Source organism: Nuphar pumila, chromosome 16, assembly GCF_984573655.1.
Source record: "Nuphar pumila chromosome 16, dmNupPumi1.hap1.1, whole genome shotgun sequence".
In the NCBI taxonomy this organism is placed as follows: Eukaryota; Viridiplantae; Streptophyta; class Magnoliopsida; order Nymphaeales; family Nymphaeaceae; genus Nuphar; species Nuphar pumila.
Window position 1 is genome coordinate 62,055,009 of NC_143264.1, and position 27,298 is coordinate 62,082,306.

Below are 27,298 nucleotides of genomic sequence, written 5' to 3' on the forward strand. Positions count from 1 at the left end.
CAAGGATGAAGATTAAAATCAAAACTCGCAGGGGGATGGAGACGGGGATGGACTTACGTTTTTCCTTGTCCCATCCCGCCCCCGCCCTGTCCTCAATTCTTGTTATTAAAATAATTAAAATGATTTTAAAGATGGTAGTTAGGGGTGGCAAAACCTGACACGACCCGCCAACCCGTTTAATAAACGGGTTGACCCGCCTAACCCGTTTATTAAACGGGTCGGGTTCGGTTGGGGGTATGCCAACCCGCCAACCCGGCTGACCCGTTTAATAAACGGGTTAGGCGGACGGCTCAATCCGCCAACCTGACCCGTAAACCCGTCAACCCGACCCACCAACTTGAAAACCCGTTTATCCGACCCAACCCATTTATATTAAATGGGTTGGTGGGTCGTGTCGGGTTACCCGTTTATTAAACGGGCCGGGTTCGTGTTTGCCACAACCGACCCGTTTAATAAACGGGTCAAGTTTGGGTTGAGGTATGCTGACCCGCCAACCCGTCGAGTCGACCCGCCAACCCGACACGATTGCCACCCCTAATGGTAGTGGATGGGGGGAAGAAATGGGGCCCGCCTTGCCCCATCTGGACTAGGGATGAAGGTTAAAACCAAAACCAGTGCAGAAATTTGAGGGGTAGGGTGGTGGCCTTATCCTCTGCCTCCGTCCACTGCAATCCTTAGTAAAACCAGTTCCCACGCAGCTTTGACGTTGCGGCAAGATACTCCCATAAAAAATAATTGAGAATTGAGACTCCAGTCTGTCCTCGGTTGGAGACACGACCACCCAGGCTCCAGTTTGTCCTTTTAATAGTCAAAATCAATGTTATCAGTATCGGTGCATATCAGTCTGCATCGTCCGGCCAATTGATATCGGTAGAAAATCGATACGTGACTTCACTCTTGAATAGGCTATTTTTTAATAAATATAAAAAATACTAAAATTAAATTTTTCAATATTATTTTAATAAATTTAACATGTGTTACGATTGATTATTATTTTTTTGCCGATACAGAACGATTCAATAGAATATCGGTATCGACTGATACAGCCGAATCGGTGGCCAAACGATTCAGGGGGTCAAAACTAAGAAAGAAGGATCTGGTTGGTCATGCCAGGGGGAGAAAAAAGACAGCTAGGGAGCTAACTATTTAATAAGAAAAATTGCACTCAGTACCCACCTTTTACCTTGTATTCCAAACACAGTTTGTGAAAAAAATATTTCAAGAACTTGGTTGGAGTATAACTCAGGTAAACCATGATAAAATTATTAAACTACCCTTACTCTATAAGAAAATAGGTAAAAAGTCAAGGTTAAAAATGACACTTCACACGGATAATAACCATCAATTTGACAAATTTAGTGGAAAGGTTGTGGACTGAACTGATTTTTCAAAAAATTTGTGAACTTTTTTGTAATATCAGTTGGGTATCTCAAGGAAATTTCACATGATTAAATAATTGATAAATTGTCAAACATAATAGAAAAGTAATAAAGTATTACAAGATAAAAGGAAGGGCTTGACGATTCCTTGAGGGCAACCGCCAATGGGTGCGTCACGGGATAGCGATTTCAAAATGTCATGGTATCGGTGCGTATAGTCATGTATCGACCGATACGTATCATATCGGCAGAATTTCGATACGCATCCATGAATTGGCTATTTTTTTAAAAAAATATAAAAATTATCAAATTTTATTTTTTTATATATTATTTTAAAAATATTATAATAGTTTTAATACGTGTCACGCTATGATTGACACATAATTATTTTATATTATTTTTGGGCCGATACTGAACTATTCAGCTGAGTATCGGTATCGGCCCATACATCTGAATCGGTGGCTCAACGATTCATGGCCGATACCGATACTGACAACATTTCAAGTACTGCAGGTTTAGTCAAGGCGACTAGGTCTTTTTTTTTAAGGTGTTTTTCTTTTTTTTATAAAAAAAAAAATTGAAGAAAAATTTAAAAAAAATAGAGGAAGTAAATTCGGGGAAAGCATGATTTCGTGCGATACTGGAAAAGTGTGGGTGACGTTGAAGGCAGTTAATGCCTGTAAGATCCTGTTTGGTACCGAACGTTTTCGCGTTCGGAGAAGTCAAATTCCCCGCGTTTTCGGCTGGGTTCGGTGGAAGTTTCATGGTATCGGCAACCGGGGACAATAAATCTAGGGTTTGAAGATTCCGGACATTTTGAGGGTTTTCTGGGCAAGAAAAAGGATTTCGGCAAGCAGGATCGTGTCGGTTTAGGGAAGGAGAGCGAGATTTCCGATGGAAGAGTAGGAGAAACGGACAGCAGAAAAGGTGGGATTTTTGCTAACGAATTTGCGATTGTGAATTAGATCTCATCAGAATCTCCTGGCTTTTTGCGATTTTGATCCAGATTTCGTGAGAATCTCGTGGCTTTTCTCTATTTTGGTCTAGATTTCGTCGGAATATTCTGGCTTATCGCGATTTTGGCCTAGTTTGGGTCGGAATCTAGTGGTTTTCGGAGCGATCTTGGTCCGATTGGAGAGAGAGGACTGCGGTTTTTCCTGTTCGAGTGCAGAAACGGAAGCGATCCTGCGGAATCGAATGAGTTAGAAGAACAGGAGAAGAAATCAGGAACCGGAATCGCGATTTTCTAATAAGGGAAGAAAGAAAATCTGGATTTTTTCCGCAGTCTAGGACTGCGCCGCGGTTCTTGTTACCCCGGAATCCGGCGGAGGTGGCGAACTCATGGAGAGAGTCGCGGCTCGGATAGGAGACAGAGGGGAGATCAAGAGCGATACGGAGAGCGAAACCGGTTCGTTGTCGGGGAGGGTCTACGTGGCGCTGGGGAGGGACTTGAAGGAGGAGAGAAACAATCTGATATGGAGCCTTCAGACCTTGGGAGCCCTCCGAGCAGCAAAGGTGGTGATTCTTCACGTTCACCAACCCGCTCAGATGATCCCTGGCCCCTGTAAGACCTCTCTCTCTCTCTCTACAACTTTTCCCATTTCTCCAATTTTCTCGTTTTACATGAGTTCCATAGTTGTAATTGTGTAGAAAGAAATCATTTTAAACATTTAAATAATTGAAAAATGTAAATAATTGGCATTTGATGAACGGCGGCCAGAATACCATCTCGTTTCTTTTTGTTTCAACCGATCATTTTTTGCGTTATAGATGCCGTTCATCAAATGGTTGAATATGAACTTCATGCGCTCTCATCATTCGTTTCTTCCCTTTGTTCTCTGTTTGATAGTTTTTTTCATTCGTTAAAAAAAGGGTTGGTTGAAATTCTTTTGTGCAGTTGGGGGCAAAGTTCACGCGAGTAACTTGAAGACCTCGGAGTTGAATGCGTATAGGCAGCTTGAGCGAGAGGGCATGATGAAAACAATCAATGACTACCTGTGGGTTTGTGCTATGAAGAAGGTCTCTCTCTCTCTCTCTCTCTCTCTCTCTCACCGGGCCTGAGTAGGCCAGACCTATCATGGGAAAAACCATACCTGGTTCATACCCGATACAAATTTTCTGCTATGCTTTTTACATTTGAAAATTTGTAAATCTTGGTTGGAACTTGGGTAGGACCCAAGGTCTGATATAAATTTTCATAAACCATACCTATTTACTAATCGGACCCTAAGGATTCGACCCAGGTTTTTAGTCAGATCTCATTCTTCATTCCAATTCATTGGCACTCCTACTCCATACTCCATAGGATATAAAACATAATCCAACTTTTAGGGTTGGATGTCGGGTTGGGTGCATAGCCGATAGGTGAATGGGAATTCGACCGCAGAGGGGTGGGGGTTGGGCTGTTCGTGCAGCCCAAAGCTCTCATAAGACTTAAACGAGCAGCAAGAGTAGGGATGGCAGTGGACCGGGGCGGATTTTAACCCCAGTTCCCCCCCCCCATTTCAAAATCTGAACCTTCATCCCCGCCTCCATCCCCACGCGGGGATGGATTTTAACCTCTATCCCCATTTCATGTCCTCCATCCCCGGTCCAAACTGGGGTGAGGCGGGGCGGGGTAGGGCCCGTTTCCCCTCGGTCTATAGTTATTCCTTAAAGGATTGGGAACGGGGCGGGGATTGAGACGCGAACGGAGCAGGGCAGGCGAAAGCGTAAGTCCATCCCCGCATGGGGATAGATTTTAACCTTCATCCCTGCCTCCATCCCCGTTTCATGCCCTTCATCCCCGGTCCAAACGGGACGGGGCAGAGCCCCATTGTCTGCCATCCCTAAGCAAGAGCACAGGAAAATAAAGGAAGAACCACAACGGACAGGAATGAGACACAGTTAACGGGGTTCAGTCTAGGAAGCCATACATCCACGAATCTCTCTCTAATTCTCGAGAGATAGAGGTTCCACTATATATGAACCGATTACAACTCAATCTCCTTGATGTTCTCCTTGAATCAAGGACTTTACTTCATTAGAATAGAAAGTTGTTACTGGTTGTCCTCTACCAGCACTCATGGTAATCTTATTGCTGGTAGACCTACTCTCATTTGGTTTATCATTGAAAACCTCATTTGGATTAATTTTTGGATCTGCTTCATGTGGATTGGATCTTATGATATCCTTAATATCCCTCCTCAAGCACCGCAAGTGCTCACGAATGTTGAGCCTGTCACGAAGCCAAGTAAATCGAGTTTTGAGTAGACCAAGAAATAAGGGAAGAACCGATAAAAATTGCTTAACCCCCAGGGACTTCCAGCCCAATCAACATTAGAGAAAGAAGTGAGACGGAGATCCGATGATTTCTGTAGAAGCAGCCCATAAGAGAGTGTGCTTGCAACACTGGAGAATAAGTTTGACAGTCACCCAATGAGAAATGGGTTGATGCATGAATTGACATAATTTGTTGGCTCCAAAAGCTAAATCTAGACAAGTTTTCCTAAGATCCCAATCATACAAAGATGATAGAGGAGGACAACCATGTAGAGATTAGCTTGGCTCCATCCATATTTGTAGGTTGGAGAAGATCAACAATATATTTTTGATGTGTAAGAAGCAAGCCACCAGAAACATGCACAACTTCAATGCCTAAAAAATAATTAATAGAACCCAGATCTTGAATTCGAAATCCTTTCCAAGAAGATCAATAAGATGTCGAACCACAACAGCTAAACTGCCAGTTATGAGAACATTATCATCCACACAAACTATGACTAACATGTGTAGATGCCCGTCAGAGCGAATAAACATGGAAGCATCTATTTTGGATCTACAAAATCCATTCTGAAGAAGAAAGATGCTCAAACATTGGTATCAGGCTCGTATAGTTTGTTTAAGACTATAGAGAGCTTTGTGGAGCTTATAGATATGGTGAGAAAACCATGAATCTGTAAATCGAGGTGGTTGACACATATAAACTTCTTCAGATAGAGTACTATGCAAAAAGGCATTACTGGCATCCAGTTGATGAATGGACTATCCATCAGATGCAACAAGAATGAACACTACTCAGATAGTAGGTAGTTTAACCATTGAACTGAAAGTTTTGAAAACATTGATCCTCTTCTTGAGTGAAACCCTTTGCCACAAGTCTAGCTTTGTAACGTTCTAATGATCCATCAGCTCGATGCATGAGTTTGAAAATACATTTGCTCCCAACAACGTTTTGATGTGAGGAAGGAGGGATAAGAGACCGAGTGTTATTTTGAAGCAGAGCATTAAACTCATCAACCATGACACCAATGAGAATGTTTATTGGCTTGGGTTGAAAAGGGTGGGTTCTGAATCTCTGGACACCTTATGAAGAAGGGCTTCGGGTAATGGATACCGAGTGGAAAGAAAGGTTTTGGGTTTTAGGGAACCAGTTTAAAATTCGTGCATGAGACGTATCACTAGCCGAGTCAGCAGAACTCAAAGATGCGTCAGATGATGATTACATGGTACATGGTGATGTCGGCATCCAATCTAATATAGAATGAGGAGGAGAGGGGTAGCCACCATCAAAGTCAAGAGGACTATGATGACTTGATGAGCAATAGTGTGTCTCGGGACATCGGTGGCCAAAACATGTACTCGAATGGGTAGTGAGGTAGTTGAACTGTGATTTGCAGTGGGATAGGGTGTAGACGAGTATCTAGACATTATTTGGTTCCTTAAATGAAAATGAATATTCATCAAAAACAATATTTTGAGAAATAAACATCTTATCATGATATATATCTAAGCATAGATACCCTTTGCGTTGATGATTGTATCCAAGAAAGACGCACTTGGTGCTTCTAAAATCACACTTATGAGAATTGTAAGGATGAGCATACGTAAGACATGCACAGCCAAATACCTTAAGAAATTTATAATATGAGGACTTTTTAAACAAAAATTCATATGGTGATTGCATGTTTGTGAAAGAGGACGGCATTCTATTGATTAAGTAAAGTGTGGTAGTAAAAGCATAGCCCCAAAAATGTTTCGAAAGATCTGATTGTGCTAACAACATTAAACCTGTCTCTACAATGTGATGTTGCTTACGCTTAATTAGCCCATTTTGTTCATGAATATAAGGGCATGAAACATGATGGTGTATCCCACATGCTTTCAAAAGACCAGAAATCGAGCAGTACTCACCACCCTGATCAGTTTGCAAGAATTTTATGTGATGACTAAATAAATTTTCAACCATATTTTTAAAGGTTTGAAACACTTCTAAGACTTTCGATTTGTGAGTGATATTATAGATCCAAGTAAAGCGAGAGAACATCAACAGAATGTAAAAAATATTTATGTCCACTAGAAGATGGGATGGGAGCTGGTCCCCACACATCAGAAAATATAAGGTCCGGACACACGGTGAGAAGAATGGTCAACTGAGAGAGTATGACTCTTTCCAAGTTGACATCTTTCGCACACCTTATTTTCAGCATCATTCAAAAAAGGTAAACTAAACTTATTAATAATGGATTGGACTATCCAAAATGTTGGATGTCCCAAACGCCTGTGCATTGAGTAGTGGAAGTTCTCACACCGACAAATGCACTTCTCGCACCGACACATGCACCTTGGATATCATCATTATTCTTTATTTCGATTTGGTACAACCCCCTTTTACTTGTTCCCTGCAACATAATTTGGCTCATCTTGTGATCCCTGACATAGCACACACTAGGATGAAACTCAAAGTAAGCATTATTGTCCTTGCTGAATTTCTAAATAGATAATAAATTGCGAGTAATATCAAGTACATACATGATATTTTTCAAAACATACTTGGAACCAGTATAATCAAACTAGTTACCAATGTGTTAAATGTGCAAACCTGCTCCATTACCTACTTTCACCGAGTCTCCTCTTTGATATTTAGAATGCACAAATAAATTATTGAGATCTGAAGTTATGTGGTGGGTGTCACCTGAATTTTGGTACCAAGATCCATCATCAAATGACAGGTATAGAGAGGCATGATATGGTTCAGTGGATCCTGAATTTTTCTTAAAATAATACAAATAACACTACAGAGTATCGCATGCTTGACAAATCACAACATTGTTACCTTAATTGCTTTCCTGATTTTGACCCCCATTAGGTTCAACATTATTATTACATTGTTGTTGATATCGACCACCTCCTCGTCCATAATTTCTGTTTGGTGGTTTGTAAGAACCATAGTTCTTATTGTTTTGGCATCGATCGTGATTATTATATTGTCGTTGAGTCATATTCGTTGATGGTACCAGAGCTTCAGGTTGATCAGACTCATTTGTCATGAGATTCATGAATGAGTAACAAACTCAACAACTCATCTAGACCCACCTGTTTAGGTCTAGTATTTATAGAAGTTCTAAACGAACCATAATCAATGGATGGCAATCCTGATAAAATATACGACACCAAGTGCTCATCATCAATGGATTTGGAAGCCATGGCCGATTGATGGGCTTTGGCCTTAGCCTTTGAGACATACCCAGATATCGAATCTGATTCTTTCTTAAGAGATTGCAGTTGGGATCGTAACTGCTGAATACGTGCCCAAGAGTAGGCTGCGTACATCTTTCTTAATGAGTTGCAGACCTCATATGAGGTTGTCATACCAACAACCTGGCTATGCATATTGTCTGTCAAGGATGACAGTAATAGATTGAAGAGATCTTAGCGATGCCATTTTTCTCTTGATCTGGATTAATGGAAGCTTCCTTTCCAAGTTCTATAGGTAAATATTTGTTTGGACAATGAGTTGCCTATCGACAATCCCCATTAAACCAAAACTATTCAGCAGGGGTTTAAACCGTGCTTCCCACTGTAAAAAAAAATTGTTGGATGACAGTTTGGTGGACAAGTATTGCAGATTGGAGATGGGATGGAGTGGGGAGAGAAAGGACCAAAGAGACAACACCTGACTTCATCTCTGCATTGGTTTATGCTGAAGAGCTTGACGTGTTGGAATTCATGATCATTTGATCATGTTGCTCTGATACCATAAACGAGCAGCAAGACAATAGAAAAATAAACTAAGAACTGATTACACTTCAATCTCCTTGAATAAAGGAGTTAACTTCATTAAGATAGAAAGTGGTTTACATTAGGATTGCCCAGGTTGTTGTTACCAGCACTCATTCTTATCTTATTGCTTGTCCACCTGCTCTCATTTAGTCTATCATTGGAAACCTCATTTGGATTCATCTTTGGATCCGAATCACGTGGATTGAATCTTATGATATCCACTCCAGCCTAACCCAGCCAGAGTAACAAATGGGCTGCATTTGGGTAGGGGTGAAAGAGTATCACAAATGCAGCCCAACCTCGGGCCCGGTTTCAGTGGACCTGAGGTCGGCTTGAATTAGGTCGGTCCGCCGGATGTCCACCACTACTTATAAGAACACAGATCCCATCATTTGAAATATGATGGATTTCATAATACATTCTAGCAAAACCATCTAGCCGTTGATTGGATGGCTATGATTAAATGTATGATGGAACCCATCCTGTTTCAAATGATGGGATGCGTGTTCTAATGTGCCATGCTGCCAAGGTACAAATTGGCAAGTGTCTACGTGGAGTGAAAAATTTACACACTTGACTTTTGGCCATTTACGAACTCATTTTTAACTTTTGAAATATTACAAAGAGACGTCTAACTTTTAAGAATTGTTTTGTTAATTAGGCATGTATTTGTACTATTTCAAAAGTTAGGCATGTGTTTGTAAATAGGAAAAAGTTAAGCGGTGCTTTTTGTAAATTGTTTTGCCAAGGAAGGGAATGTTTTGCCCAAGATTGGAAACACTGACCAATGTGACAGATATTGGCCCTATTGGGATTTCTCAACAACGAATATTCTTGTGATAAAAATATCGTTGTTCCAAATTGACCATAGTTCTGATTAAGGGTAAGCTTGGATCTTAAGATGGGAAATCTCTTCTCACTAATCCTCACAAAAGTTGAGACCCCTTGTTTGATTCACACAATCTCTTTAAGAGATGGTAATTATAATTCTTGAATTTACTGGGGGCCTACAGCTCTTTAACTTTTCTCATGAAGTCATGTGATTTCACTGCTCAATCCATTAAGAATTCACCCTAAATGGAATTCTCATTTCTTATTGATTTTTGGTGTTCAAAGTGGCTAATTAAGGTTGTGGTGATGCCACAGGTAGAAGCAGAACATCTGATTATTGAAAAGGGTGACGTTGGAAAGGGAATAGTCGAATTGGTCGCTCAACATGAAATTGGGGAGCTTGTCATGGGAGCAGCTGCTGACAAGCACTTCTCAAAGTAAGGAACCTTCATCCTCAATACTCTGTCTCGGTTCTTAAGTTTGATTGGGGTTAGGCAGACCTCCACCAGTTACTATTCAATGTACCACTGGGGTTTGAACCTGCAACGTCTCACCGCAAAGCGACATGCACTGACAACTCCTACCAACCACGCGGAGCCCCCGTTGGTAACATGGCAGCTCTTGTTTCGCAATGGGAAGGTTCGATTAGTCAGATCTAGTATTGGTTAAGTCCGACCCACATTTGAATCACTTAGATCCCTAGTTAGGGATGAAACAGTATTTCAATGGGTGAGCATAACCAAACGTGTTTTCCTTTATTTTTTTTTATGGTCCGAGTGGGCTAAACCCGAAGTACTCAAGGACAATGGCACACCACTCGGGAGAGCCTTCAAGGCACCTGAGTGCTGTTCATCCTATAAATGAACGGTATACAAAACCTATAAAAAAAAAACGGCCTCTACTTAGGTGGGCTACACAAAAATTTCTGATGCCGTTACTTTCTAGATGAACAGCATCGATGACCGCAAATGGACAGCTAAAAATCTTTCAAAACAAAATGCATTTGATAGGTATTGGGTGCCACTAGGGGTGCAACTGGGTCAGGTATACCCGACCCAACCCAATGTCCCAAACCAATATTGGTGGACCTATGGGTTTGAGTCAGTCCAAAATATAGACCCGTCTTAGGTATTGTAAACAAATACCCGAACCCGAATGGATCCAACCTCATTATATATGTATCCGGACCCAAATGGATCCGACCTCATTATATATGTATCCGGACCCAAATGGTTCTCCATATTTAAAACCGAACCTGCTTCGTACCCAATCCATCTCAAAGTTTTTAATTGGTAAATATTATATTCAATTAAACTTTTAAAGATAAACTTAGAATTAATATGCATTGCATTTTAGTTATCTAAACTTTCATTTATTTTTTCATATACTTTTCATTGTCCTTTTGTTGTGAAAAATGTCGCATTGAAATAAATGAATCCCAGAATAATACTTGAGAACTCATTGAATTTGATACATTTTGAATATGATATATCATTGGTTTTTTGTGTCAACTTAAAATGTTTGTTGGCATGCATATATTCTTTTTATATTGAGATTTTGGCATTATTTAGAATACTTATTAAGATTCTATTTTGTTAGCATGTAATCTTCTTAATAAACGGTTGATTCCCTTAATTTATATATTTTTTGTTCGCGGGTAATTAGGTCTAGAATACCGATCATATCAAGATCCAAGCTCAAACTCTAACACGTTGAGACCTTAACTCGTAACCTATATTGATCTACTTTTTTCAGCCATACCTAAACCCAAACCTAACTTGAATCAAAACGGGTCTATTAAAGACCCGACCTGATGTATACCCAAACCTGTTAACCCATGTGGGTCTACTGTTTCTAGCTATACTCGCACCCAAATTTAATTGGGTCAGGATTGGATCTCACTTTTAGACCCGATTCAGAATTGGATCTGATAAAACCCGGTCTGCTTACACCCCTGGGTGCCACTCATTTCCATGATGCTGTGTAAGGATGTAAACGGTTCAGACTTGGTCGGATGTAAGCATTAGCAAGTCTGACCTAATCGGAATGTAGAGTGGGGTGGAATCAAATAAAATTGAATCTGGATCAGACTAGCTTAAAAGTCTATATTTAGACTTAATGGGGTTCAGGTTTTAGTCGGATTCATACTCGGGTTCGAATGCAAAACTCAATACCAAACCCGAATCTGATTATTAATCGATTCAGAATTTGGCTACCAAATCTGGCTAATCGGTTTCGGATTTGGGTCAGATGTCGGGTTGCATGAGACCCATTGAAATGCTAAATTGATTGGCGATTTTTCTGTCTGCCCCCCCTTGACCTAAGCAGCTCTCTCCACCGCTTGGAGTCCGTATCTAGGGTGACATACTTGGACACGTTGACACAACCCAGACACATATGGATGTTGTTTTAATGTATTTTAATAGTTTTCTAATAGTTTATGTTATTTTTTATCTATTAAAATATCAAGGATGGAATTTTTTATTGATTAAAAAGATAAAGATATCGTGTCTTCGGTGTCAACGGGCCTGGTTTACCAGGACGTGACCCAAACCAAACTTTATAGGGTCTGGTACCCTGATAAATAATAAGACCCAAGTCCAGTCCCCCAAAGGTCATATTAATACATGGACCCGAGTATAGTTTGTGAAATTTTATACCAGACCCAAACCCAACCCGATTAACACTCCCAATTTTTCAATGTAAAAATAATAAAAAAATATGGTTTTACCAGGTATGATCTGGATCTGGTTCATGTAGTTCTGATCGAGTCTGGGTATGATTTTTTGGTGAGCCCGATTAGACTTGAGTCCAGACCCAATTGAAAACTAGATCCAAGTCTGATACCACCTGGGTCCGAACCAAACCCGACTTGTTGACACCCCTACTAAGTGGGCGAACCTGGCTGTCCACCCCTACCAGTAGGGATGGCAGTGGACCAGGGGACAACGGGCCCCCGCCTCGCCCCGTTTGGACCAGGGATGAAGGGCTTTAAACGGGGATGGAGGCCGGGATGGACTTACGCTTTTTCCCGCCCTGCCCCGTCCCCAATCCTTCAAGGGATGACTACAGGCTAAGGGGAAACGGGCCCCGCCCCGCCTCACCTCCTTTTGGATCGGGGATGGAGGACATGAAACGGGGATGGAGGCGGGGGTGGAGGTTAAAATCTATCCCCCGTGCGGGGATGGAGGTTCGGATTTTGAAACAGGGTGAGGGTGGAGACCTTGTCCCCCGCCCCGGTCCACTGCCATCCCTACCTACCAGTCGTATCCGGTCTCTTTTATTTTCTTCAAACCTGTTATATGCTCCCAGTCCCAGGCTCCCAGCAGTGTTCATAACAAGTCCCTCCTCACAATTCACAGGAAGATGAGGTCGCCCACCTCCAAGAAAGCCATCTACGTGAACCAGCACACCCTCCCTTCTTGCCGAATATGGTTCGTCTGCAAGGGCACGCACATCCGCACCCGCGAGCCCCACGCAGCACAAACCGAGCCGTGGTCGGTGCCATCGTCTCCGGCCATCGTCGTCGGCCTCCGCTCGCCGAGCGCCACGCCCAACCACTCTCGCTCTTCTCAAGATTCAGAAGGCCACCGGAGATCACCGTTCTCCAGCTGGTTCTCGTCTCAGCGCTTGAATTACGCCAACTCACCCTCGGCTTCGCCGGAAGGCGTGGCCGGAGGGACGGACGGGGTGTCGAGGAGCCATTCTCTGAATTCTGTGGGGACCGCTTGGTCGTCGTGCGAGGAAGTGTCGCCATCGTTGTCGCTGTCCATGCAAAGGATGGGTGTCGAAGAATCTCAGCCGTTGACGTCGTCCATGCAAAGGATAGCCGTGGAAGAATCTCAGCCGTTGGAACCGGCTGTGGATACTCTCCAAGCCGTTGATCAGATCGTAGCTGCTGAACAGGTATGCCCCACCTCTTCGTTAAACCGATTAGTTACAAGTATAATACGTCTATAGTTTGAAAATATCACTACTTTATTGATCTTGTCAGAAACTCCGATACACTCATGGTAGTTGCAAAATACCGTCTGTTTCCAAAAATATCGTGATTTTGCATTATTTTTAAAAGTTCTTTTTAGGTTTTATGTGTTTTGCTACTTTTGTAAATGTTATATAGTTCAACATTTTCACTCGAAAACATATTATTATGGTCATGCGTATCATTAGGGCCCTGTCCCCGATGAACCCAATTCATGTTTGACCTTTGGTGATGCCGCCCTATGCTTTCAATGGACGTGGATCCATCCAAGTGTCCAGAGATACTAAGGATTTGGATCCGGATGGAGGTTACTCATCTGTGATTTGGGTCTGGACTCACCTTTATTTGAAACATTTATAATTCTTGGTAAAAGTAATGCTGCCATAAACATCAAAATCGAACCTGGCTCTAGTCCTGGGCATTAGCATCAAATTGTTTAACTAAGAGTTGTCAGCTTTTTTTTTCCAACTTAACCTAAGCCAAATAGGGGTGCAAATGGAACCGACACAGGATGGATCATGATAAATCCGAATATGGACCTAGATATTGGGCAACAAGTCTAAATCCCAATTTGGATCTGAAATAGGTCTGAGGTAACGGAGTTGAATCAGCATCCAAATTTTAAACAATATGATACTGAATCCCTTGAAAACTTGTTGTACAAGTAAAAGTGCGAACAGATCAGCAGGAACAAGATGCAGATCAGGCAGAAGTACCATACCCAACTCGAAATCCGATCTGGATGTCGATCTATTTTAGGATCCATATCCTAGGCCAATGTGTCGGATCCTAGAGGTCTGACCAAATCCGATCTGTTTGCACCCCATGATCCAAGTTGATGAGCAGAGAAACCTAACCAAACCGAAATTTTATTTAAATAACAAGGCAAGAAGACAACCTACTTGATTTTTTCTACTTGTCCTGCTCTTTTAGAATTATGAAAATCACACAACCATTGATCCTTATATGTTAAACTGTCTAACCAAAAAAGAAAGGACAGGCGTGCATGTAGAAGGGTGTGGAAAGGATTGCAACCTTGACAATAGGTATCCACCATATATATTAGTAGGTATGTATTTAAAGTGTGGAGGCTGTTTTCTACTTGGATATAAATTCTATACTTGCATTGATGCAAATTTTTTTAAGGTAGTTTTGTAATTTTATCAGTCAGACTACAAAAGTCGAAACTACACTTGCAGAGTTCTTGTGACACTCTTTGGTTTCTTTTATTTAAAGAGGGTCATTCGTCCTTTGTTACATATCTCTTATAATCTAATAACAGGGTTTCAGTGCGGCCATGAACTTAGGCAAATCTTGTCAAACCATGTAAATATTTGTTCATAGTATGGTTTGATTTCTTATTTTGCTTCTTTTCGTTTATTTTGTTTTTTGTTGATTCGTGGGTTCTGTGCTTATCGTTTTCCAACAATGTGTACTTCATGCATGCATCTTTGTAATGGTTAAACAGCCATGTTTCTCTGTAAATATGTACATATTATTTTTATGTTTGTGTATAAAATATGCTGTTAAGCGGCAATGCAGTCTTTGGACCCGTTAAGAGAAAAGCCTCTATATATCATGGGTTCTATGAAAGGAAAGAAAAAAGGAAACTATGATACCCGTTTAGGATGACCTCTATGAAAGAAAAGAAAAGAAAAGGAAATTGACGTGGGTTTTCTTTGTTGAGTCTAAGAGGAAACTTTGCTAACCTTTAACTATTTGGAAGAGGTTGATAAGAAGATTAGACAGGAATGTTAACATCTCAGGGTGTTTGAATTATTCATTTGGGTGGAAGAAACCAAGGGGCTAGTTTGGGCCTCGCGATTGGAATAGGATTACAACCTGCTGGAATTTAGCAATTGCAGCAATTACATCTTGCTGTCGTTATTCTCTTTCTGTCTGGTTGGTTCTCTTACATGAATGTTGTTTGCTTGGACTCATTGCATATAAAGGCTTACATTCGATATGATATACCCTCGTAACATGATAAAAAAAAACCATGCTAAACACAAATACGCGGTTGGATCTAACACTGCTATGTCTATGCAAAGAATAGCGTGTACGATTCAACAGTCGATTCTTAGCAAATTCAACATGCCAAATACATTTACAATGTTGGATTTGCAAAAAACTTGTTGAAAATGCTCAGTTCACATGGTAGTAATTATTATTATTATTATATATATAATGAGAACTGAACATATTAGGCCTCATTTTTGGTTTTGCCCCATAGTTTTTAAGTGTTTTATGATAGATCTGAACAGTTAGATGTCCTTAGCATGCTCGATTTAGTGAGAATCGACTCTTGAATCATATTTTTTCTATGAAAAAACATGTTTTTCTGAGACAAAAACCGGTACCTTCATAGCCATTGATTTTGGACTGCCCCTTCAAAAATCATGTTTTTTGGTATTTTTTCTAACATGTAACATCATAGATGTGATCTATAGGTTTTCTTTAGTGGGAACAGACTTTTGGATCACCGGAATCTGACCTGTATACAGATTTTTTTAATGATTTAAAATCAATGGCTATGAAGTCATCAATTTTTCTCCGCTCATAAAATATATTTTTTTGTCAAAAAAACATGTTCCAAGAGTTGATTCCCACTAAATCCAGCATGTTAAACACATTTAACGGTTCAGATCTACCATAAAACACTTCAAACTATGGGCCCCTAATGGGACAGAACGAAAAAAGAGGGCCTAATATATTCAGGTCTCTCTCTCTCTCTCTCTCTCTCTCTCTCTCTCTCTCTCTCTCTCTCTCTATATATATATATATATATATATATATATATATATATATATATGAAGGGCATATCATCAAATGCCCTGTTGTCGAATAGGAAGGTTGGACAAACCTCTGGGTGCGCGTTCAACAAAAAAAACACAAAAAAAGTGTTTAGCGGCAGTTGCGACTGTCACTTAACACCTTTTGAGTGCAAAAAAAATTCCACCGCTGATCGCTTGCGATTAGTGGCACAACGAAGTTCAATTTCGATCAAACTTTTTCGATGTCTAACGAATATATATATATATATATATATATATATATATATATATATATATATATAGCGAGAGAGAGAGAGAGAATGGGGATTATGTTGGCAATGTTGAATGTGTATCGGCTGATACGTATCGTATCGGCAAAAAATTCATATGCTTCACCTCTAAATCAATTATTTTTAATAAATGTAAAAAATACTTAAAATTATTTTTTTAATATTATTTTAACACTATAAGAAAAACCCTGATTAGCGATGAAAATTTGCGACAAATTTTTTTCGTCGCAAATTTATGACGGATTAGCGAGAGAAAACTATCCATCGCTAACCTTCAAAATATTTGTGTAATTAGCGACGGAAAAATTTCCGTCATGAATTAGCGACGGATTGGCGAAAAAAAAATCATCTCAAGATCCGTCGCAACTTAGCGACGAATAAGTGGCAGAAATATTCCGTCTTTAATCTGTCGCTAATTAGCGATGAATTTTACGACAGAAAGTTTTCCTCGCTAATTTTCAATTAAAACTATCAAATTAGGGCGCTAAATTCTCCCTCCCTCTCTCTCTCATTACAGAGTGGCTTAGGGCGCTTCGCTTCCCTCCTCCCCCAGGTCGACTCCGTCGTCGTCTGTGTCATCTCCGACGACAGCGATGACCCCTCCGTTGGCTGCAACACCAAGTTGGGCGGCGTCCTCGCCCACCTCGGCCGTAACCCTAGCTCTGGTGGTGGCGCTGGTGTCGATGGCGTCTGTGGTCCTTCCAGCCCTGGGTCTGTCCTTAACCCTAACTCTAGCTTCCCGAAGAGGAAGCAGACCGCGAGCCCAGTGGCCTCCGTGGTGACGGAGGAGCAGGAAGCACTCCTGGAGCTCACCTCTGCAGTGAGGTCGATCGACGACGGGTTGACACGGGCAGAGAACCTGAAGATGGAGATGGCGAGGGAGATGGCACGGTCGAGGATGAAGATAGAGATGAAGCGCACAGAGATGATCCTCGAGTCGCAGCGGGAGATCGCGGAGGCCGTTGCCAAGGCCTACTGCTCCAAGAAGAAGTACAAGAGGCTGAGCTCGTCGGACACGTGAGGGATCGGGGCACTCTGGTCTGTGGTATTGAATTGCTCGACTTCAACAAAGTTTCTTTTTTCTTTCTTTTTAGCTTTTTTTGTTTCTTTGATTAGAGTGTTTCCTTCCTTTTGTGCTAGTTTTGATTAGAGCCACTTCAGGAATTGTTAAGTTTTTGGTTGATCAGTATGGTGATTTTGATCAATGTAAGGTGAATTCAAGTTTCCTTAAGATGAATCGTGATTTTTTTTTTCTTTTTCTTATTGCATTTGTTTTTAGGATTTGTTCGTTCTATTCTCTTATTACTTGGTAAATCTAAATGAAGACAACATCTCTGCAGTGTTTCATGGAGAGTTGTAACATTCTTTCCTTTTCTTATTTTTTTCTGGATTGAAATCTTCAATCCTTCCTCCAATTTAGGCAAAATGGGAACGTTTTGTTTCTGTTTTTAGTCTAAACCCATCTGACCCAGAAGGAGTGCTTAGTGAGAGTTGGTAAAGACTATGGGACTCACTTTGAATCATTGAAGTCTCTGAGCAATTTCCTGTTAGTTGGTGTTGAACTAATGATGTTAGTTTTGGGTTTCTAATATACTTGTTTGGAGCATCCTGTGTTTTTGTACATGTTGAAACAAAAGATTAAAATTAAGCAATAAGAATCATTGCATTTTTTTGCAGTGCAGCTAACATAATTACCTCTGCTCCTGTGGCCAGTGGCGATAGCGATGTAAATATGCAGGATGACAAATCTTGCAATGATCCATCTGGTTCAGGTGTTGAAAATGGTGTTCCAAAGTCTGATGACAAGCCCACACTGATGGATACAGATGCGAAGGTTTGAAACCTAGCCTTCAAGCAGTAATTAAGTGATTATTTTGCTCTACTGGCATTTTTCTGAATGGTATCATTTTTTATGCATCGTTTTATGTTTTTTGTTTGATCAATTGTGCTAAGCAGCTCTTTGTTCACCCAAAGAGCTTGAGGCGCGCCTCGCCTTGAGGCGTATGAAGCACACGCCTCAGGGCTCTTTTTTTTTTAAACAAAAATTTGCGATGGATTATCGACGGATTATGTCCGTCACTAAGCTGTCGCCAATTTCAATCAGGCAATGTTTTGCGACGACCTTTAATCTGTCGCTAACTTGCCGACCAAAAGTTAGCAACAGTTTATATCCGGATATAAGCCATTGCTAATCCGTTGCTAATTAGCGACGGATTAGCGATGAACATAGGTTGTCGCTAATCTGTCTCTAGTTAGTGACGGATTGGCGACAGATAAAGTCTGTCGTAATTTAGCGACTAGGATTATGCGATGGAGTTTGCGACGGATAGAGTCTGACGCTAATCCGTAATTTTCTTGTAATGTAATGGTTTTAACACGTGTCATGTTTTGATTGACACATAATATTTTTTTAATTATTTTTTGGCTGATTCAGAATAATTCACTTGAGTTTCAGTATAGGCCGATTCACCTAAATTGTTGGCCAAACGATACAAGGCCGATACCAATAATGACAACATTGCTTTTAGGTATTTTATGCTAGATCTGAACCATTATATGTGTTTATTGTTGCTTATTCAACATAAAACATATTTTTGCTTCTTCCTTTTTTAATTTATAACTCAAAGAAACTTCACCCTTTGTAGACTGTGTATACAAATTTTGTAATACTGTACAAAATTCACATTGATCAATAAACCGATATTACGCACTGAGACATGTGTGTTGAATACACAAATCGCCAATTCAAGCGTGCAAATCGCCACAATGTCAATTGCGCAGGCACACATTTCAAAATCATAATACAAATATCTTAAAAATTGAAACATCTTACAAAATTACGCAACTGACACTTGTTAATATTGATTATTAAGCTATTGTGCTGATATAGTGTCGATTTGGTGATATTGTTTTGTTTGTTAATATCGATTAGTAAGCTATTATGCTGAATTGTCGTATATCGATGTGTAAGATATTATGTATTTTCTAGTATCGATTTATGAGATATTGTTTTGTTTGTTAATATCGATTTGTAAGCTATTACGCTGAATTCCGGTATATCAATTTATAAGATATTATGTATTTTCCAGTGTCGATTTGTTGATATCTTTTTGTTTGTTAATATCGATTTGTAATATGTTATGTTGAATTACCGTATATTGATTTGAAAGATATTATGCAGAATTATCGTAAATCAATTTGTAAGATATCAAGGCAAAGAGAAGTGAAAATTCTTACGCGCTTTCTTAGAAATGGCCACTTTTAGGTCATTAATTGATGAAATAAGGGAAGGTTCATCAGCGGGTTCAATCTTTAACTTTTTAATGTCAGTCTAATTACTGTTTTTGTCAGCACACCCCTCTTCTCTCGAGGAAATGAATGAGGCAAAACCACATCCGCAACCCACCTTTTTTAGAATGAAGCATCCCGATATAGTGTCGATTTGTTGATATTGTTCTGTTTGTTAATATCGATTTGTAATATATTATGTTGAATTGTTGTATATCGATTTGTAAGATGTTATGTGTTTTCTAGTGTCGATTTGTGATATATTATTTTGTTTGTTAATATCGATTAGTAAGCTATTATGGTGAATTGTCGTATATCGATTTGTAAAATATTATGTGTTTTCTAGTATCAATTTGTGAGATATTGTTCTGTTTGTTAATATCGATTTGTGAGCTATTACGCTAAATTGCGGTATATTGATTTGTAAGATATTATGTATTTTCTAGTGTCGATTTGTTGATATTATTTTGTTTATTAATATCGATTTGTAATATATTATGCTGAATTATCGTATATCGATTTGAAAGATATTATACAGAATTGCCATAAATCAATTTGTAAGATATTAAGCCAAAAAGAAGTGAAAATTCTTATGAGCTTTCTTAGAAATGGTCACTTTTAGGTCATTAATTGATGAAATAGGGAAATGTTCATCAGCGGATTCAATCTTTGGCTTCTTAATATCAGTCTGATTACTGTTTTTGTCAGCACACTCTCTCTTCTCTCAAGAAAATGAATGAGGCAAAACCGCATCCGCAACCCGCCTTTTTTAGAATGAAGCTTCCCGATATAGTGCCGATTTCTTGATATTGTTTTATTTGTTAATATCGATTTGTAATATATTATGTTGAATTGTCGTATATCAATTTGTAAGATATTATGTGTTTTTTAGTGTCGATTGGTGAGATATTGTTTTGTTTGTTAATATCGATTAGTAAGCTATTATGCTGAATTGTCGTATATCGATTTGTAAGATATTATGCATAATTGTTGTATATCGATTTGTGAGATATTATGTGTTTTCTAGGGATGAGTTTTATGATATTTGTAGTATGATTTCTATTGTAGAATTACAACAAAGAATTCTAACATTACAACAAAGAATTATAGATTTACAACAAAGAATTATAGAATTACAAGAAAGAATGATCGATTTACAACAAAGAATTATAGAATTACAACAAAGAATTACAGAATGCTAAACATTACAACGATTTACACTAATGAAAGTTAAATGCTATAAGTATTTTGTGGCTAAAGAATCCACACGCGATTCCTGTGTTGTGTTGCTCACTTTTGAATTGAACTGAGTCTGTCATTAAACAGAATAATATCAGGCACTACATTAAGTTCAACAAGAAATGCAAACATTCTTCCAAAATTGTTACATACCAAAAGACTTGTCAAACTCATGTCATCGTTCCACTGAAACAGGTCGGGGGGATTGCAGGTTTTAACGTTGTAATGCACGTCTGTAGGGTATTGCTACATGTTGAAAATTACACAAATTAGATATTAATAAGTTGCACGTAATAAAATTTACATGGGAAACAATATATTGTATTACATGCATGTTCATGTGAAGGGATTGGTTGCTTAAGGGTTGGTTATTTCGTACACATTTTCTTGCAAACCAATTCCAGTGCACCCTTTGTCCTCCGACGACTGCGATGAGAGGCAGGTTTCCTTTTGATACCCTTCGCTAGGTGAATATTTTCATCATAATCTACAAGGTTTACTCCTGACTTGTCGAAGATGATGTTGACACTTCGACGCGACTTGTCATAAGAGTCAGGGGAAATGTAAATTTCACCTACGTTGTTCGATCCCGTTTTCTTAGATTGGTCTTCATGAGCTACAACAGACTCATGGTGAATTAACTGCACTTTTTCAAGTAATTTTCTTGACACTTTTCTCATACATACATAGGCTTCTTTGCTTTTCGATGTCAAATCAGCAACATGCATAAGTGACCTCTGCCCAAAACATATTCACAACATACCCATCTTCATCCAGTTGCATTGCACTAAAAAAACCAGGGTCATTGCTTGAATTCTTTTGTAGGTAATCAACCAAAGAACATATTCTTTTATTCTTCATGTTATCTGACCTCTTCCTTCTCAAATAGTTTCTTAGATCCATTACACACAAATTGTATGTTTTCCTTGGTGCAATGCTGACGCTATTAGCTATTTCAGCAACTGCAGCATGCACTTTGGTTACTTTACGATGTAACCTTAACATAGGAGTCATAAATGAAGGGGCTAATTCATGGTTATGATCAATGATTAAAATACGAACTGCATATTTTCCATTCAGAAGTCTTCTTAACACCATTCTCGCTGGACAACCACATCTTGAATCTGACCTGCTCCTTGTTGGATTTTCACTTGACTTCTTTCGACCTTTCTTACAACAAACATATGCCTTTCTCACCGTGACACCCTATGCAGTTTTTGCCCAAGAATACCTTCTAACACTGAAGCCAAGTTTTAAGGCATAATCATTGTAAAATTTGTATGCAGCTTCCTCATTGTTAAATTGCATTCTCTCTACGGGAACAGAGTCAAGTGTAATATCATGTAGACTTGAGGTGCCTGCACCTTTGTTAAGTGCACCGTCATGATCGTCTACCTCATTATCAAATTGAATTTCGTCTAATGGAATATCATTATCGAATTGCATTTTGTCTGTTGGAATATTCAAGTCTAGAGTAAATCCAATGTCTGCACCCTTCTTATCATGTGCATCAATAGTGCACATATTCACTTCTTCAGGTGCGTCAATAGCACGGATGTTCATTGCTCCATGACTTTCCAGTGATTGAGACACATTATCTTCACTGCAATCAGTTGATATGCTCAACATTGTCATAAGCAAAACATCAATTTGCATTCTCCAACGCATACGTTTACAGCAATTCAGCAAAATATATTATAAATCGATAATAACAATCAAAACAATATCACACAAATCAACACTGGAAAACAAATAACATCTTACAAATCGATTTACGAAAATTCAACATAATATATTATAAATCGAGATTAACAAACAAAACAATATCTCACAAATCAACACTAGAAAACACATAATATCTTACAGATCGATATACGGCAATTCAACATTATATATTACAAATCGATATTAACGAACAAAACAATATTTTACAAATCGACACTGAAAAACACATGACATCTTAGAAATCGATATACAACAATTCAACATAATATATTGCAAATCGAGATTAACAAACAAGATAGTATCTCTCAAATCGACACTAAAAAACACATAATATCTTACAAATCGATATACGACAATTCAACATAATAGCTTACAAATCGATATTAACAAACAAAACAATATCTCACAAATTGACACTGAAAAACACATAACATCCTGAAAATCGATATACGACAATTCAGCATAATATATTACAAATCGATATTAACAAACAAAATAATATCTCACAAATCGACACTAAAAAACACATAACATCTTACAAATCGATATATAGAATTTCAACAAAATATATTACAAATCGAGATTTTCAACCGAAACAATATCTCATAAATCAAATCTAGAAAATACATAATATCTTACAAATCGATATACGGCAATTCAACATAATATATTACAAATCGATATTATCAAGCAAAACAATATCTCACAAATCGAAACTAGAAAATACATAATATATTATAAATCGATATACGACAATTCAGCATAATATATTACAAATCGATATTAACAAACAAAATGATATCTCACAAATCGATATACGTGTTACTACACAACCGTGATTTGCATTACATTGCATATACTGAGTGAATGGACGATACCGGATGGGGTAGAGGCCCTTGCTCGCATCTGTAACCAAGCATTCTTGTCAACAAGTCCCAGCGTCTTACAAATGTCTTCAAGTTTCCAACCGTTGAAACAATAAAATTTACCTGCAATAACAAAACAACGCCTTAATGACACTCACGACGACATAAGTTCTTCAACAATAGCATGATGACATGGAAAGGTACTCACCACGCTTTAATGACACTTGTTGGAATGTTTGTGCCTCATTCCTTTTTTCTATATTGCCTAACGAAAATGAAGAAGAAGAGAAGACTGTAAAAAGAGATGGCCGACAAATCCCCCTATGATGCCCACCAATGATCGAACCAGTCGTTCGATTTATAGTTATCTCCACGAGGTAGGAACGAACCTGAAAAAGTTTTCTATCTAACACAAGGTAGGAACGAAAAGGCATGTGTTGTAACACAAGCTAAAAACAAAGACGGAACGTGCAAATCTATTTACGGGGATCTGGAGGACATTTTTGTCCAACGCATATCTATCTTACGGGAGGACATTTTCGTCAAGAGCATATCTATCTTTTTTATATGTTATTTTATTATAAAATCATCGTGGGAAACATTGGCATATGAATTATCACGGGTCCCAAAATATTCCTCCGCACACACCGGAACGCACAATTTGTGTTCCGGGGAGAACACACAACACCCTCTCCAGCAGAGGCCCCACCCAACCCCCCTTGGGGCCAAACATGTTTTTGCTTAATCTTTGCTCATACGTGTATTTTAAAGAGGTAAAATTTGATGATAATTATTTATATTTTTATATTAAATAAATCCAAAAGAGAGCTTGTTATTTCCTATCATAAATAACTGTTCTCAATTACGGCTCCCAAACAGAGCCTTAATATGATAATTACATTTGCAAGTTGCAGGAAGGTCACACCGAAATGGGCTTGTTCGATAGGTTGAAGAAAGCCATGGAAGAAGCCCATACTTCAAAGAAAGAGGCATTTCAAGAGTCACAGTGGCGACAGCAAGCAGAGCAGGAGGCCCTTGAGGCCTTACGGAAAGTGAGTGCAAATTAATATACAAAGTAAACACAATATGCATATACATGTGCGTAGAGTCTTCTTTTTCTTATTGGCAAAGCATGACCACTGCTTAACATCTCTCTCTCCAGGCAAGGCTGGCAGAGGCTTCCCTTGTAAAAGAACATAAACAGAGGAAAGAAACAGAGGCAGCATTCTCAAGAGAAAGACTAAAGCTAGAAAAAGAACACCAAGATATCATGGCAGAGCTGCATGACATGTCCATTGAAAAAACATCACTTGAGAGACGAATTTCAGACTTGGAGCATGACTTAGGTGAGAAAAATGAGAAGTTGCAGGACGCTCTGCATGCTGTGGCCGAGATGCAGTGGCAGAGGGAGGATGCCGTTAGGAAGTTGGAGGAGCTTCGCTGCAGACAAGAGGAATTTAGTGAAGCCTCTAGAATGGTGCAGAGCTTCACAGAGTTCTCTCTGGCAGAGTTGATAGATGCTACTAATGATTTTGACCAACGATTGAAGATAGGGGAAGGAGGGTTTGGCTCAGTGTACAAGGGGCGAATACGTTATACAACAGTTGCAATCAAGATGCTGAATGCTGAGAGCATGCAGGGAGGGTCTGAGTTCCACCAAGAGGTAACCTTTTTCTGCAATCTATTGTGTTCACTAACATTGTGGCCCAATGGCTATTGGCCGTATGGCGCAAGCCCACAACTTCCTGGTGGCTGATTGGCTAAATGAGTTTTTGCTGTCTAAGCACCAGGTGGAGCTCCCAAGCTTCTGTCGACCCTTTTTTTTCTAATGTAAACATCCTTCTCCAGGTAAATGTTCTGAGCAGAATGAGACATCCACACCTCGTCACCCTTATCGGTGCTTGCAGTGAATCCTGTGCACTGGTCTATGAGTACCTTCCCAATGGCAGCCTGGAAGACAGAATGAGTTGCAAGGATGGCACCCCGCCATTGACATGGCAAGCCCGTACCCGCATTGCAGCAGAGATCTGCTCTGCGCTGCTCTTCCTTCATTCTGCTGGTGTGGTTCATGGCGACCTGAAGCCTGGAAACATCCTTCTTGATGCCAACCTTTCTGTCAAAATTGGTGACTTTGGTATCTGCCGCCTCCTTCCGGAGCAGGACTCAGCAGTCAACCTTTGTGTCAATACTGATCCAAAGGGGACCTTTGCCTACATGGACCCAGAGTTCCTTAACACCGGCGAGCTAACACCGCTTTCAGATGTCTACTCATTTGGCGTCATCATTCTGCAGCTGCTCACAGGAAGGCCCCCACTGTGGATAGCCAAGCGTGTCCAGAAGGAAATGTCTGATAAGAATCTGCAGGCGATCATCGATCCATCAGCTGGTGATTGGCCATTTGTTCAGGCTGTTCAGCTGGCCAACCTTGGGCTGGAGTGTTGCAGTATAAACCGCAGATGCCGACCAGGGTTGGATTCAGAAGTTTGGAGGGTCTTGGAGCCACTGAGAGCCTCGTCAGCATCAGCATCACGTTCCTTGTTTGCAGCAGACGAGTCCCGGCTGCCTCCGGCATATTTCATCTGTCCTGTATTCCAGGTTAGTATGATCTCAAACTAGTGGTTTCCCATGTCCTATGATGCTTGTAAATTTTCAGGTGCTGATCAGGGTCTATAAGGTAGTCTTATGCAAGTTACTTCAAGTTCCACTAATGCTCAGAACAAAGCACATGAAAGGCCCCATGGATAAAATAACACATCCAGACTTTTTCCTTAATCATTCTGCTTATCTTGTTAAACTTGTGCACTTCTATATAATGCAGGAAATTATGCGGGATCCCCAAGTGGCAGCTGATGGTTTCACGTATGAAGCAGAGGGAATACGAGGATGGCTGGATTGCGGCCATGACACCTCTCCCATGACCAACTTGAAGCTCAGCCACCTCAACCTCACACCCAACCATGCTCTCCGCTCTGCAATCCAAGAGTGGCTTGATCAATCCTGATCAGATTACATTGTGCAGCACCTGAAACATGACCAAAGTTCATCTTCTCCAACACTATTCACTACCTACTGAAGAGAAAATGATGTTTCTTCACTGTTACCAGGAAGTCGGGTTAATCTACATAAGTTTGATTCTGTCTCTTGGAAGACCATATTATGCATCAAACGGTTTATAGTGGGAAAGCATGGTACATTCCCAAGCTAAGAAACGTTAGTATACCTCCATGCTAAGATAAAGATGGTATCATTGCTTCTTGCAACTTGTAGGACATGAAAGAGGCAATGCCAGCAGAAAACTGCAGTTCTCTGGCTCTTCACAGCCTGCGACGGTGGCGTGTCCTTTTTCAGGGTTACTATAGGGCCAAGGGTCTTCTCTTTCTATCATTCAACCTTTCATGACTTCTTTTGTATGAACATGTTTGTTCGACTGTATATGCCAAAATATTTGTACATTGCCTTTGTAAAATTTGACTAACTTTTCTTTGCACTCGCATGTACAATTGTGTATATGTTAGGAAGTAAACATCTGCAGAATATTTCAATGAGCTTTCATCTTTTGTAAAACAGGAGAATCTCTCAGAATTTTTAATTATTTAATTAACAAAAAAAAAATTGACATTTTCATACATGAAAATATATTTATTATAAAAAAGCATTAATATAAAATAATATCTGTACATTATGAAATGCGCCATCACATTTACGTGTCCCCTAACCATACCCTCCGGTCTGCAATTCAAGAATGGCGCAAGCAATCCTGAGCTTCACTTGTTAGTGTGTGTGTGGTCGTTGATTTGTAACCTTGACATTGAACACTATGCCTATGTGTCTGGCACTTAAAGCATATACCATGTGCTCTCAGAACTTTCAGTGTTTTGGGTCG

The 27,298-nt window shown here is 39.6% G+C and overlaps 1 protein-coding gene across 2 annotated transcripts; it reads left to right on the forward strand.

Annotated features, from left to right (window-relative positions):
- The first annotated feature begins 2,458 nt into the window (after nucleotides 1-2,458).
- Nucleotides 2,459-26,917, forward strand: LOC149813338 (U-box domain-containing protein 33-like). Of its 2 annotated transcripts, none has more exons than XM_089990779.1 (8): nucleotides 2,459-2,943; nucleotides 3,277-3,398; nucleotides 9,567-9,688; nucleotides 12,614-13,157; nucleotides 24,324-24,467; nucleotides 24,578-25,078; nucleotides 25,264-26,010; nucleotides 26,234-26,917. In XM_089990779.1, the coding sequence occupies exons 1-8, from the start codon at nucleotides 2,721-2,723 to the stop codon at nucleotides 26,414-26,416; spliced, it is 2,586 nt and encodes an 861-aa protein (XP_089846905.1). In that variant the 5' UTR covers nucleotides 2,459-2,720; the 3' UTR covers nucleotides 26,417-26,917. The 2 variants fall into 2 exon arrangements, with proteins under 2 accessions (XP_089846905.1, XP_089846906.1); XM_089990780.1 differs by having other exon boundaries at nucleotides 2,591-2,943; nucleotides 24,330-24,467.
- Nucleotides 26,918-27,298: the final 381 nt, after the last annotated feature.